At 49.6% G+C, this 13,471-nt stretch overlaps 1 protein-coding gene across 1 annotated transcript in view; it reads left to right on the top strand.

Moving 5' to 3' along the window:
• The window catches only part of MYO18B (myosin XVIIIB), a gene marked incomplete at its 5' end in the record, with an annotated part of 197,630 nt that overhangs the window by 63,981 nt on the left and 120,178 nt on the right, over nucleotides 1-13,471 (top strand). Inside the window, 4 exons of the mRNA XM_056116572.1 lie at nucleotides 3,498-3,617; nucleotides 3,946-4,054; nucleotides 6,171-6,298; nucleotides 11,657-11,811. Of these exons, the coding sequence (XP_055972547.1) occupies nucleotides 3,498-3,617; nucleotides 3,946-4,054; nucleotides 6,171-6,298; nucleotides 11,657-11,811 (512 nt within the window). The remainder of the gene's footprint in view (nucleotides 1-3,497; nucleotides 3,618-3,945; nucleotides 4,055-6,170; nucleotides 6,299-11,656; nucleotides 11,812-13,471) is intronic.

Below are 13,471 nucleotides of genomic sequence, written 5' to 3'. Positions count from 1 at the left end.
AGTGGGAATAGAACCCAGGAATCCCTAAGGCAGTGATTAAGACACTGTGATTGAAAATCGCCCTGGAGATTGTGCAGAGGGGGAAGCTGGACTCGGGGGTCTTGCAGTTTGCCTTTTACTAACAGGCTCGGGTCTTTCTTTTGGAGTCACGCCCCGGAGTGCTCAAGGCTTATTTCTGGCTCTGTGCCCAGGGAGCACTCCTGGCAGTACTCAGGGGACCCCGTGTGATGCCAGGGATTGAATTCCGGTTGGCTGAGGGCAAGGCGAGTGCTTTAACCTCTGTGCTCACTCTCCAGCCTCGGCCCAGGCCATTGGCAGGCCAGCACTTCCCCAGAGTTGGTTTGAGACCACAGTGGAGACAAGCAGAGGACAGCTGGGAGGGAGGACTTCCTCCCCTGTGATGGTCCCCACCACCCCTCGGAAACTTGGGTTTGGGTCCCGACTTGGCCACTTACTGGCTGTGGGACGGTGGAAACTCTCCTTCCACCTTCCTTTCCTCGAGCCTGCCAGATTTTCCGAACCCACCCATTGTCTGAGCAGTCGCTGGTGGGATCACCAGCGGGAAGCGGATGTGCAGGAGGAGCGAAGAAGGTGAAGGGACTCGTGTTGGCAGAGCATCCTGGCTTGTGTCCCGCAGTTATCGGGAGGACGGCTTGCTTGCTCCAAAGATCTTCGGTTTTGCGTTGCTCTGGTTACAAAGCTAGTATAAAAAGTAAAATCAGCAGCACAGAAATGCATTGCTAGGCACTTGGAATCCCCTGGGAGCCAGGACAGAAGCTGTGCATGGATAAGCAAATAAAAAAGAGGTGGTGGTGGTGGTGGTGGGGAACTTGGCAGGAGTTTGGGGGATGGGGCGGTGGATTTCTGTCACGTGGGCATCCTGTTTCCTGGGGCGGCTGGATGAACCAGCCTGTGAGCTGAGTCTGGATGGAGATGGAGAACATGGTCCCCATCACTTGCCCGGGGTGACTTCTCTTGGAAGACTCTAACCACGCTTTCTGTTGGCAGAGGCAGGGATGGGAGAGGCAGCTGTTTTGACGTCATTACACGCAGTGTTGATGGTGAACAGTCGAACCAGAGACATAGCCTGTTCTGTGAGGCCTTGGTGGGGAGGGAACTTTGCACCATGGGACTGCCTGGGTCGTTGGGACTTGAGAGTCCATCCCAGCTTGGATCGTTGGGACCATTGCTTGGCAAATAGCAGCATCTCTTCTGAGCACCTCCTCTTCCACATAAGGGCCTCTCAGAAGCCCCTGGGTCATGTCCACTCCCAGGTCTCTCTTCTCACTTCTCATTTGCATGCCTTTGAGAGCAGAACCCAGAAGACCGTCTCGGCAATAACACTGCACCAGCCCTCATCCGTTTGGCATCAGGGGAGAAAAAACAATTCATGTGGGAATTGATTTTTTTTAAATTTTAACTTTAGGTAACAAAATAGGAGACTAACACCCAAGAATGGCCGAGATTAGTACCAGGAATTTTATTCCATGGCTTGGAGGACAGCTGCACATGCTGGGGGAAAAGGGAGCTCAGATAGAGAAGGGAGCACAAAATAAAGGGTGTTGGGAGGATCCTCCCAGGATGGGAGAAGCATGCTGAAAGTAGACTATAGACTATAGACCAAACAGGATTGCCACCCATTGCCTCTTTTGCAGACCACAACACCCAAAAGGAGAGAGAGAACAAAAGGGAATGCCCTGCCACAGAGGCAGGGTGGGATGGGAGGATGGGGGGTGGGAGGGATACTGGGACCCGTGGTGGTGGAAAATGGGCACTGGTGGAGGGATGGGTATTTGATCATTGTCTAATTGAAACACAAGCACAAAAATTTGTAAGTCTACAACTGTACCTCATGGTGTCTCACTAATAAAAATAAAAATAAATAAAATAAATAAAAAATTTAACTTTAGGGGTTTGCTTGAGGGGGGAGCGCATGCACTCCCACTGGTGCTGAGGACTCAGTCCTGGCTCTGCGCTCGGGTGGGCTTGGGGGACCTGAGTTTGGGGGACCATATGAGGTACCAGGGATCAAACCCGGCTTGCCCATGTAGAAGGCAAGTGCCCTTCTCTCTCTCTTGCCCCCTTATTTTTTACTTTAAATATGTCTGTTTTAACTCACACATTTAAAAAAAAATTATTAGTGAAACACCATGAGGTACGGTTGTAGAATTACAAATTTTTGTGCTTGGGTTTCAGTTATACAATGATCAAGTGCTCATCCCTCCACCAGTGCCCATTTCCCACCACCACTGATCCCAGTATCCGTCCCACCCCCTATCCCCCCCATCCCACCCTGCCTCTGTGGCCGGGTATTCCCTTTTGTTCTCCCCTTTTGGGTGCTGAACTCACACATTTTTGATGTAGGACCTAAAACCTTTTGCATCTGAGCAGCTAAACAAGACCCACTTCTTCCTTCATCTGTGCCTCTAGTACGTAACCTTGCCGTGTCAGGTTGATTTCTTTAAAGCAAAGCAAACAGAATTATAATCTGAATGCAGGAAACTTTTTTTCTTCCACCTCTAGTATCTTTTTTCCTTTAGTCATTTTGTACCTTTATTTGGCAGAATTTTAAAAAGCAACTCGGTTCTCTCTCCCCCATTCTTTCCAAAGTATTTAGCCTACTTTTCATAGTAAATCTCTGGCTGTTCATATTTATTGACTTTCATAATAGTTAAGCAGAAAAGAAATTATAGCAAAAAAAAAAATGCTCAGGCCGGAGAGATAGCACAGCAGGTAGGATGCTTGCCTTGCACACAGCCGACCTGGGTTCAAGTCCTGGCATCCTATATGGTCCCCCGAGCACTACCAGGACTAATTTCTGAGTACAGAGCCAGGAATAAGCCCGGAGCATCGCCGAATGTAGTCCCCAAACCAAAAATAAAACAAAATAAATGCAACCAGCATAAACAGATGGGGACCACTCGCAATTTGAGAGTGGGAGTGTGTGGCCGACATGGAGGCGATGCAGGCGAATCCCAGGACCTTCTGAGTCTCCTCATCATGCATGTTGCTGAGGAACAGGCCTAGGAATGGGTCTTGCTGAGGAAGCCGGTGGGTGTCGGAGGCTCATGGACAGATGGACGGTCAAGAAGAGTTTCCACCATAATAGGCAGTTTTGCTGAGCACTTACTAGGTACCAGGCACTGTGCTGGTAGTTACGGGATTATCTCACTCCCTTCTCAAAAACAATTCTATGAATGGTCTCCCCCCCCCCCCCCCCACCCCATCTGCCTTTAAAGTCCAGATAACTGAAGACACTCATGCCATCTGGTCTTGGTTCAGAGCCTCCCACTGGGTGGGCGGGCCTAGGCGGGGCCACACACCAATCCAGTCCACTTCTGAGGTCCAGGCGGATTTTTTGTACCCATGCACTATGTGGAAAGGTCACCTTGCCCTCCTGAGCACGTGATTTCACCCCGGAAGCTCCTGTGAGGTGTGGCTGTGTATAGGAGGCAGATGGCCTGGTGACGCTCTCCACCACTCCGTGTCTGTCTCAGATCGCTGACTTGACCACGGAGCTGGCTGACGAGCGCTTCAAAGGGGACGTGTCCTGCCAGGTGCTGGAGAATGAGCGAGCAGAGCGGCTTCGGGTCTGCCGGGAGCTCCAGGAAGTCAAGGTGGGTGGTCAGGACTGGAGATGGGGTGGGGGTGGGGGGCCGAACAGGATTATGAGGCTGTGCCCCATCTCTAAGCTAGATCATGGGTTTCCGGATTCCCAGGACCAAGGTCAGGGGCCCTATGCAGGTATGGGTTTGGCCTCAGAAGTGTTTTGGGTGAAGACCAAGTAGAGGCTGGACAGTCCCTGAATCCAGAGGCCCTGATATCAGGGTGCTGGGGCGGAGCGGGAGTGGGGGTGCTTCGGGCCATGTGGGAGGCCCCATGGGAGAGATGGCCAGCTCGGGCTTCTGGACAGCTCCAATTTGGACCTCGTGGCCCTTGTTCCAGAGCAAATATGAACAAGTTCAGAAGAATCTGGAGGCCGTGGAGAAGGAGTTGGAAGCAGCCCAGCAGAAAATTCAGCTGAGTGCTGCAGAAAGGAATCAGGCTGGAGGAGGTGAGTGCGGAGGCTGAGCTGCTTGTTACTCACGCCAAATAAATACTCACCATGGCAAGGTCCTACCTGGGGGGCTGATGGTTGGGCCAAGCACACACATAGCCCCAGCCCTCTCGGGGACTCCTGCGAGGTGCATACCGAGAAGGTTCGCTGACAGGGGGGTCAGCCAAGGAGAGCGAAAATCCAGCCTGACCCTGGATGAGTACCTCCCCCAACTCTAGCCTGCTGATGGCTGTCCACACACGTCTCCCTGGAAAGACCTGGGTGGCCAGCGCGAGGGGGAGGGGTGCTTCGCTCCAACACCCGTTTGTTACACGGCTAGACAGGCTCTCGGCTCTGGGTGCTCATCCCCCCAGCCAACCCACAAATATTTTGTTTTTCATTATGAAAGTAATACATACTCATTACAGAAAAGAACTCTCTAAAATATAGGAGGTTGAAAGTGGCAATAAAACACTTTAATCACGGTGCCACGGTGCCACCAGCACCTCTGTGGAGTAAGCTGTGGTATAAATTATTTTGAAAATGTGCTTCCCCACCTCTGCCCCACCCCCCCATTACATGTGTGAAGGATTTAAAGGGACCTTTCAGGGTCCCTTTATCCATCTTATATTATCCAGCAGAGATGGACACTGAGGGGTGGGGGCGGGGTGGGTGGAGTCACAGAAGACTTTTAGTTGGTTTCTGTTCTCTAGAAACTTGGGAGAGAAATGGAGAAGACCGGTATATGCAGGAAAAATGTGACTGGATAATGATGGCCTGAATTCTGTCCCAGATGAAGGTGGCAGGGAGGTTGGGGGGAAGGGGTGGAACTTGCAGAAGGGAGAAGAGGCTTCAGCTCATGGACTCGGGTCACTGCCCCGTGCACCCACTAGACACACATCCACCTGAACTTTTTTTTTTATTATTTATTTATTTATTTTCTTTTTTATTAGTGAAACACCATGAGGTACAGTTGTAGATTTACAAATTTTTGTGCTTGGATCTCGGTCATACCACGATCAAATACCCATCCCTCCACCAGTGCCCACCACCTGAACTTTTATTCCTGAGGAAATTCATACTGCATTTATGATACGCAAAGCTCGTCAGCCCTCCTGGGAGGCAATGAGAAACATAAAATATCTGTCACCCTCGTGAGCATGAGTCGGCGTGGTGGCATCACGTAGCATTTCCCTTTCGAGAGCATGTGTGACGCTGGCATGCAGCCTCCTAGTATTGGCTTAACTCCACTGGGTTCTCCTGGAAAAGAGCATCTTAGCCTTGCCTGGGGTGGAGTTGTGTGCTCTGGGAGATGGGTAGTCGATGGAAGGATGTAGGCTGGAGGCGGGGAGGGTGGGTCAGGGGGGTGGCGGCAGATAAGGATAAAGTGGTTGGTTTCTAGCTTAAGCTCTCCACTGGTGGACTGTCTTCCAAGTTTCATTACCTTAAAAGACATCACTCTCTTATCCCGTCAAAACATAAGATTTCTGAGGCCAGTCCCGCCTTGTTCTGCTGTTTTCATTGCACATGCAAATGACTTTACTAGATTTCTACCAAACCAAGAGATTGTTGTTATCTGAGAGACGGATAACAAAACCTGTAGCCAGAGTCTGTTGTTACATCTTCTGTCCATCCTTGACTATGTGCTGGGCTCTTCAACCCGTCACTATTTAAACTTTGTCACCGCCTGTGTTTGGCCAATGGAATGACTCCCCATAGATAAACTTAGGTCACCAGTTGGGGGTGCTTTTTTGCATGAGGGGAATCTTAGAGACAAGGGGGTTGGGATTCTACATGTGAGTACAAAGCACCTGCCCCCGAGGATTATGAGATTTCCCTGGGAATCGAAAGGCATGTGCACACGAAGAGAGAAACTGAGTGTCTGAAGCAGCACAGGAGTAAGATGCCAGCCACTGTCAGCCAGGGTAGGTGACCAGAAGTGGTTTCCTGTTTGTTTGTTTTTTTCCATTTATCCACCCGTACTTCAAATAGGAGCCCCGAGCCTGCAGTCTAAGGCTGTGTGGCCAGGACTCTTATTAAAATCATGGAATAGGGTCCCGAGAGCGAAGGGTGTGGGAGAACGCCAGTCCATGCATTTGGCTTCCTGACCACTCGTCTTCCTGCCTCTTCGCAGCAGCAGATGAGTGGCAGACGCGCCTTGACTGTGCCCAGATGGAGAACGAGTTCCTCAGGAAGCGTCTGCAGCAGTTTGAGGAGAGGCTGGACTCGGAGCTGACCTCCCGGAAGGAGCTGGAGCAGAAGGTAAGAGGGCCCCAGAGGGTGAGATGCGGATGTGTCCTCACTTCCCCCGTGGGCAGGACACATGGGACTCTGGGCCTCTGTTTTGTCGCTCTGCGTGTGCCTTGGAGACCGTTTCTTCTGCATGGGGGTCTTTGTTTACAGGGACAGAAACTTCCATGGCATAAAAGTAATTCATGAACTCAGGATATGATTTCCGATTCATTCCTTCCTTGGCCAGATGGGACTCCTTTTACCTTTGGGGTCGCAGATGTCTTAACTAGAGCAGCAGTTGACTTACGCTAACTTATGATCCTATGCTCAGGGCTTTCTCCTGGCTCTGTGCTCAGGACTCACTCCTGGGAAGGCTTCAGGGACTATCTGTGATGCCTGGGGTCGAATGCGGGTTGGCTGCATGCAAGGCAAGCACCCTACCCCCTGTACTATGGTTCTGGCCCAAGAGCATTAGAAGCACCCCTTTTGCATTTCCTTCTGCAGCAGTTCTGAGATGTTAAATTTTCTATTTGTTGGGGCTGGAGCGATAGCACAGCGGGTAGGGCGTTCGCCTTACAAGCGGCCAACATGGCCGACCCGAGTTCGATTCCTCCGCCCCTCTCGGAGAGCCTGGCAAGCTACCGAGAGTATTCGATATGCCAGACACAGTAACAACAAAGTCTCCAATGGAGACGTTACTGGGCCTGCTCGAGCAAATCGACGATCAACGGGAGGGCCTTTACCTTTACCTTTAGTTTGTCCAACACGGACCAAGTGTTCGTGGTGAGCTCCGAATCCATGTGAAGCATGAACATGGGTGGGTTTTTTTTTTTTCTTGTTTGGTTTGTTTTTTAAAGGGACTCATTGGCAGTGCACAAGGCTTACTTCTGACCCTGCCCTCAGGGATCACCCCTAGTGGGGCTCCAGGGATCATATGCAGTGCATAGGGTTGAACTCAGGTTGTCCACATGCGAGGCAAGAGCTGGACCCATTGTACTCCCTCTCCGACCCTAGCTGGAATTTGACTTGTGTTGGTCCTTCTCTGCCCCCAGAGCAGAATGTCAACACACTTTCTTGCCCCTTTCAGGCCCATGGGTGGACATTTTCTTGCCCCTGCTCATCAAGAGGCAGATTCTGGAGGCTTCTGACCTCGTTCAAGTGTCTTTGTTCCAACTTCCTCACCCCTTTCGTCTCAGCCCACAGTCTGGTCCCCTTATTTCCCAGACATTCAAGTGCAGCCTGGATCCTTTGGGATCTTTCAGAGTCTTCCAGCTGTTCCTCTTCTTCTCCCCAGCCCTGACTGCCCATCACATTAGCCATTATTCTCCCATTATGGCTCTGGTGATGTGTTCTCTGCATTTCTAAAGCTCCGAAATGGCTCTTTGCTTCTATAATATGTAGTAAAATATTAGAAATAGAGTGCAATCATATCTAGTGGTTTTAGCAGAGTATACTGATGGGCTGACCCCTTGGCCTCTTTTGTGTGGTCTTCAACCCCCGTCATGGTCCACACTCTAATCATCGCTGTGAAGCTAAGCCAATTTAAAAAAAAATAGGCAGAACCCCCCCCCCCAAAAAAAAAGGTAAATAAGAGTCCCAATGCTAATTGCCCATTGCCATGGCATAAATATTCACTTTGTGGCCAATTTTGGACAACTACCACTCAACAGAGAACTGGGCAAGAATGGGCAGAATCAGTTCTTGCACATTCCAGCACATGGGTGAATCCATCCACCAGGTTATTTGCTGGTTGAACACTAAATGTTTGAGATCCACTTAAGGCAATATTAAAGAGAGGTTTCCCCAAGCTCTCCTATCCCACTTCGTGTGTGTAGACGTCCTCATCATCAGCATCCTCCCTCAGTGGGCTGCATCACCACCATCCATGAGCTTCCAGTGATGTGGTCCACAGTTTCCATCATGGTCCACTGGGTGCTGCAGATGAGCTGAGTTCGAGAGAATGTTGGCTGACACATTTCTGCAATGATGGCTTCATGAAGACTCGTTTCACTTCCCTCCCGGCCCTGTGTGGTTGGCCTGTTTATCCCTCCCCACCACCCCTCACCTGTCGTGGCTCTTCTTACCTTTCCCCCCAGTGCTTTATGGTTGGAATTAACAGTTGGAGACTCTGAGACTTTCCCACTTAGTAAGAGGCACTTAGCTCCTCTGTGGCTACTCAAGGTTTGACAGCTCATTGTTCTTCAGAGACAGAGTATCACATTAGCTGGGTACCACACTTTTATCCATCCACTGATGAAGAACCCTTGATGCTTGCAAGTTTTGGCCCCTAAGAATCAACAGTTCGAAATATCTGAGTGCAGGTGTTTATGGGAACTTTTTTTTAATCTCTTGGATAAAGACTAATACTAGTTGCTGAGTTGTGTGATAAGTGTACATTTGGTTTCGTAACAGCCATCTTCCAAAGTAGCTGGACCATTTTGAATTTTTTTGCATGTTTTTGTGTTTTGGAGCCAGATATGGTGATGCTTTCTCAACTCTGGGTCTTTCTATGTCATCGTTCCCCTTCCCAGCAAACTCTTTTGTCTCTCTCCCTTCAACATCTCCTGATAGCCTTCAAATAGCAGCTTACAGGGCTTAGTCCTGGCTTTGCAGTCAGGAATCACTCCTGGAGGTGCTCAAGGGACCCTCTGGGATGCCAAGTATTGAACACGGGTCATGGGGTAAATGCCTACCCACTGGACTGTGGCTCAGCTCCGCCCATTTTGCATTTTCATCAGCAATGAGAGTTCCTGTTGTTCCATGGCCTCATCAGCATTTAGTGTCCTCAGCACTCCAGATCTCGGCCATTCTATTGGGTCCTCGTAGGATCACATTTTTTTTTTTCAAATTAAAACTTTTTAAAAAATATTTTAATGTAGAAAAATTCACAACTGTTGATACAGTTCTAGTATTAAAATAGATGACATAATAAAGGAGCGATAGCACAGCGGTAGGGCGTTTGCCTTGCACGCAGCCAACATGGCCGACCCGAGTTCGATTCCTCCGCCCGTCTCGGAGAGCCCGGCAAGCTACCGAGAGTATCTCGCCCGCACGGCAGAGCCTGGCAAGCTCCCCGTGACGTATTCGAGATGCCAGACACAGTAACAACAAAGTCTCCAATGGAGACGGTATTGGGCCCGCTTGAGCAATAAAGCTCCAACATTAAAATTAATAAGTATAAAAATCAATTTATGTAAAAATCATTACATCTGATCATGGGGTTGTTCTTATCCAAGAACTTATTAAGCTGTTTGTTGCTAGTGGAATCTTCGGTGTTATTTTTTTGTTGTTGTTGTTGAGTCAGCTTCTATGTTACTTTCCTGTCCAATTTGCTATGTGCCTACTGGAATGTCAGTATTGAGGAATTAGGAGGTGGTGCGCAGCGGCATACAGATCTCGATCTTCTAACATGCAGTTCCTTGATAGCATCTGACAAGGAGTGTCTTTTCATATATCTTCTTCCTTTCCTTGTGTCTGTTCTTTGGAGAAGTGTCATTCCAGGTCATTCTCATTTGACCTGCTTTTAAATTTTTCTAATTATTGAATTGTAAGTCTTTGTATATTTTTGATAAGTCTTTCATCAAATCTGTCTTTTGCAACTGTTTTTTCTGACATTTTTGTTCTCTTAAGAGTCTTTACAGAACAAAGGTTGTTTTGTTCATGTTAGCAAGGCCTAGAGCAGAGTGTTTCATAAACTGTGCCTTTGGTGTCAAATCTAGAAAGAAAGCCATAGCCAAACCCAAGGCCACCAAGGATTTTTCCAGTGTACTCCCTCCGAGTGTGAGTGTTCTGCTTTTTATTTTTAGACCTGTGACCTATTTGGAGTTAATAATTTTGCTTGTTTGGGGACCCCACCTGGCTGTGCTCTGGGCTTACTCCTGGCTCTGTGTTTAGGAATTACTTTTGGCAGGCTCAGAGGACCATATGGGATGTTGGGGATCAAACCCAGGTTAGCTGCGTGCAAGGCAAGTGCTCTACCTGCTGTACTCTCCCTCTGGCTCTGGAGTTGTTTTTTGTGGTGTATATAAGGCTTGTGTTGGTTCTTCCTTTTTCTTGCCTGTGAATCCCAGCGCCATTTAATGACAAGAACTATCCGCTGTATTGCCTTCCCCTCTTTGTGAAAGATGGCTGAACTGCATTTTTTGTGGATTTGTTTCTATATGATGTTTTGTCACATTTTCTTCCCTCTTCCTTAAAAAAAATTGCCCAATTCTTTCTCAACTCTGGGTCTTTCTATGTCATCGTTCCCCTTCCCAGCAAACTCTTTTGTCTCTCTCCCCTAAACATTTCCAGATAGCCTTCAAATAGCAGCTTACACATCCTCCCCCCTAGACAGTCTCCTCTGGTGCAGATTTGGTACCCCGGAGTTGTTTTCCCGAATGTCAGTCTCCTCAATGCTGCATTCCGATTACTTGCTTCTGTCTTGGTCTCCCGTGAGAGGTAGGTACCTTGAGAACTTGGTTAGTCTTCACCTGACCTCTGGTTGTTCCTAGCTGCTCGTGAGAAAGATACCATGAAAGCTTACAGAGTGGGCCATGGAGAGACCACGTAGGAAGTGATAAGCTGTGGAAACGAGGCTAGGTCCTGTCTGAGGTGGAGATGGTGCCAGTAGTCACTTCCGGGATGGATATTTTTCTGTGATGGAGGCACTGATAAGCCCTGCAAGATCAGTGTTGGGAACAGCCCAGTTCTTTAATAACAAATTATAAAGTCGGGCCAGTTTCCCTAAAGGAAGGGGGATATTCATGCTACATTAAAAAGTCATAAAACTGCAACCTTTTTTTTTTTTCCTGAGCTGCAGAAAGTAAGAAAACATCCCATTTGCCTTCAAATACTGAATTTAGAATTACAGGCTTCATTAACCCCGCGTTTTGCTTATTTAAAGCAATTCTTTAATGAGGCCATTTTTCCCCCCTCCTTCTTCCGTGCGACGGTGCTGAGTTGCCCTCTCCTGCAGAACTAAACTAGGACATTTGGGAGGGTGCTCCTGGGTGGGAGGGCAGAAGCAGGTGGCTTTGCCTTTCCGTTTGTGTATGGTCACGTGCGTTTGGTGTGATTCAAGCCCAGCTGAGTATCTTGTCCTGCCCTGGCCTTTCAAGCCTGTCCTGGTTAGATTTTCCCATGAAAGCATCATGGCTGACATCACATGGCGGTGCAAGAGATGCCAGCTGAGGGGGGTGAGGGATCCAGCTGAGACAGGGTGCCTTGGGGATCCCAGGTGCCATGGCAGGGGGAGAAGGAGGGAAAGTCAGAACCAAGCTTAGGAGATCCTCTTAACTGGAACCCACAGAGGCTCAGAGAAAGAGCTTGTTCGGGTGGTACAAGTTGAGTGGCCAAAAAGGGTCCCCCGAGTAGAGGGTCTGCTCACTCATACCGTTGCTTTGACAGCTTGCAGAGCTGCAGAGTGCCTACGAGGCAGCCAAGACCATGGCCCAGCGGCTGAAGAGGAAGTGCCACCACGTGTCCTGTGACCTGGAGGACAGCCGCGTGCTGCTGGAGAACCAGCAGGGCCGCAACCATGAGCTGGAGAAGAAGCAGAAGAGGTGAGCTGCCTGCTGGCTTTGGGCCACCGGGGTTTGTGTGTTGTGTGTGTGTGTGTGTGTGTGTGTGTGTGTGTGTGTGTGTGTTGGGGTGGGGATTGGAACTTGAGCCTCTTCCTGTGGACGTTTCTCTGAACTCAGGGTTTTCCTCTGAAGCTCCCCCTCAATGCGCTGGAATTCTCAGGTCCTGCCTTCAGTTCCTCTCTCCCACTTCACACCTTTACAACCCTGACGGGTTCCTCCAGAGAATCCTGCAAGAAAATGAGTCTTTCCTGATCCCCAGATTTAACTGTAGAGCCAATTGGTCCCTGGACGCTGAGGCATTTTCTTGACTTACCCTGGGGACCCCCCCACCCCGCAATTTCATTGTTTACGGAAGAAGCTCGTTATGAAGGACAGAGACCCTCGAGGGGCAGCTTGGCCTCACATGCTGACGTCAGAACACCCGTTTCAAGTCCCATCTGTGCAGCCACCCAGCTGTGCCATCTCATTCCTCAGGTTTGAGCTGGTCTGAGAGTCTCTTTCTTGGGGGCTAGGTTCGGAGGGGAGAGGAGAAATGAGAGCGCCTCCTTGTGGCAAGGAGACAAAGTGCTCCAGTTGGTCAATCCAAAGGAACTGTGGTGTATATTCCTGTTGAAGAGACCGCAACAGAATGAGGCAGTTGCCTTTTGACTTGGGGCCCATGGCCTCGGGTGACAGGAGCTGTTCTGGTAGGGACGGGGCCCTGGGCAGGAATGAGTGGCCATCCTGGCCTCTGCACTTGGGTCCCAGACTTGCTTTCCCACTAGGACACTGTTATTGCCAGTTCACAGCAGATCCCCGACCGGATCCCAGCCCCCCGCTCATAGCCATCCTCGAACAGAGACCTTTACTGTATCTCAGGGCTCAAGGCCATGTGACAGGCACTGCTGGAGCCATACAAGGCCCCAACGAGTCTTCACAGGATGGGAATGGATGAAACCCTCGGTTAGGATATAAAAAAGCATTACTTTGCTTTTTGTTTTCTTGGGGGCCACACCTGGCCATGCTCAGGGCTTATTCCTGACTCTGCACTCAGGTAGTACTCAGAGGACCATCTGGGACCCTTGGGTGCCAGGGATTGAACCGGGGTTGGCCACATTCAAGGCAAACACTCTACCCACTGTGCTATGGCTCTTGGCCCTTTCCTTGGGGTGCTGATGTGTGACCTTGTTCCCTAAGGAGGAGCAAGTGCCCTTGTATTTTTATGTACCATTTTGTACCTGAATTTCCTGAGAGATGCTTCTCTTGTTTATCCTCAGGTTTTTTTGTTTTGTTTTGTTTCTTCATCCCACTGATCTATCTGTGTGTGCGTGAGGGGGAGGAGAAGAGGGGGGTGTCGTTCTCTGCATGCCCTTGGGCCTGTTTTCTTTGAAGAGGTATCTCGTTCAAGTTGCCATGAGGGAGGTTTAGATTTGGTACTTCCAGATGGGGGAAAATGACCTAAACTTCACAGGCCCATTGGTTGGACAAACTCATTAAAAGATTCTGTATGTCAGGGCCAAAGGGTGGCTGGGGTTTTGGGGGAGACCACAGCGGCCTCCCACTACCCAGGCCTCTGCCAGCACTTAGCTTCTGTGGTTGGAGGTTGTTGGAGGCACCAGTCAGGGCACCTACCCAGTTGTATGGGTTCCCCCTGGCCCCC

The sequence above is a fragment of the Sorex fumeus genome, unplaced genomic scaffold (assembly GCF_029834395.1).
Source record: "Sorex fumeus unplaced genomic scaffold, SorFum_2.1 ptg000032l, whole genome shotgun sequence".
Lineage (NCBI taxonomy): Eukaryota > Metazoa > Chordata > Mammalia > Eulipotyphla > Soricidae > Sorex > Sorex fumeus.
Note: the sequence above shows the minus strand (reverse complement) of the source record. Positions and strands in the feature narration are given on the sequence as shown.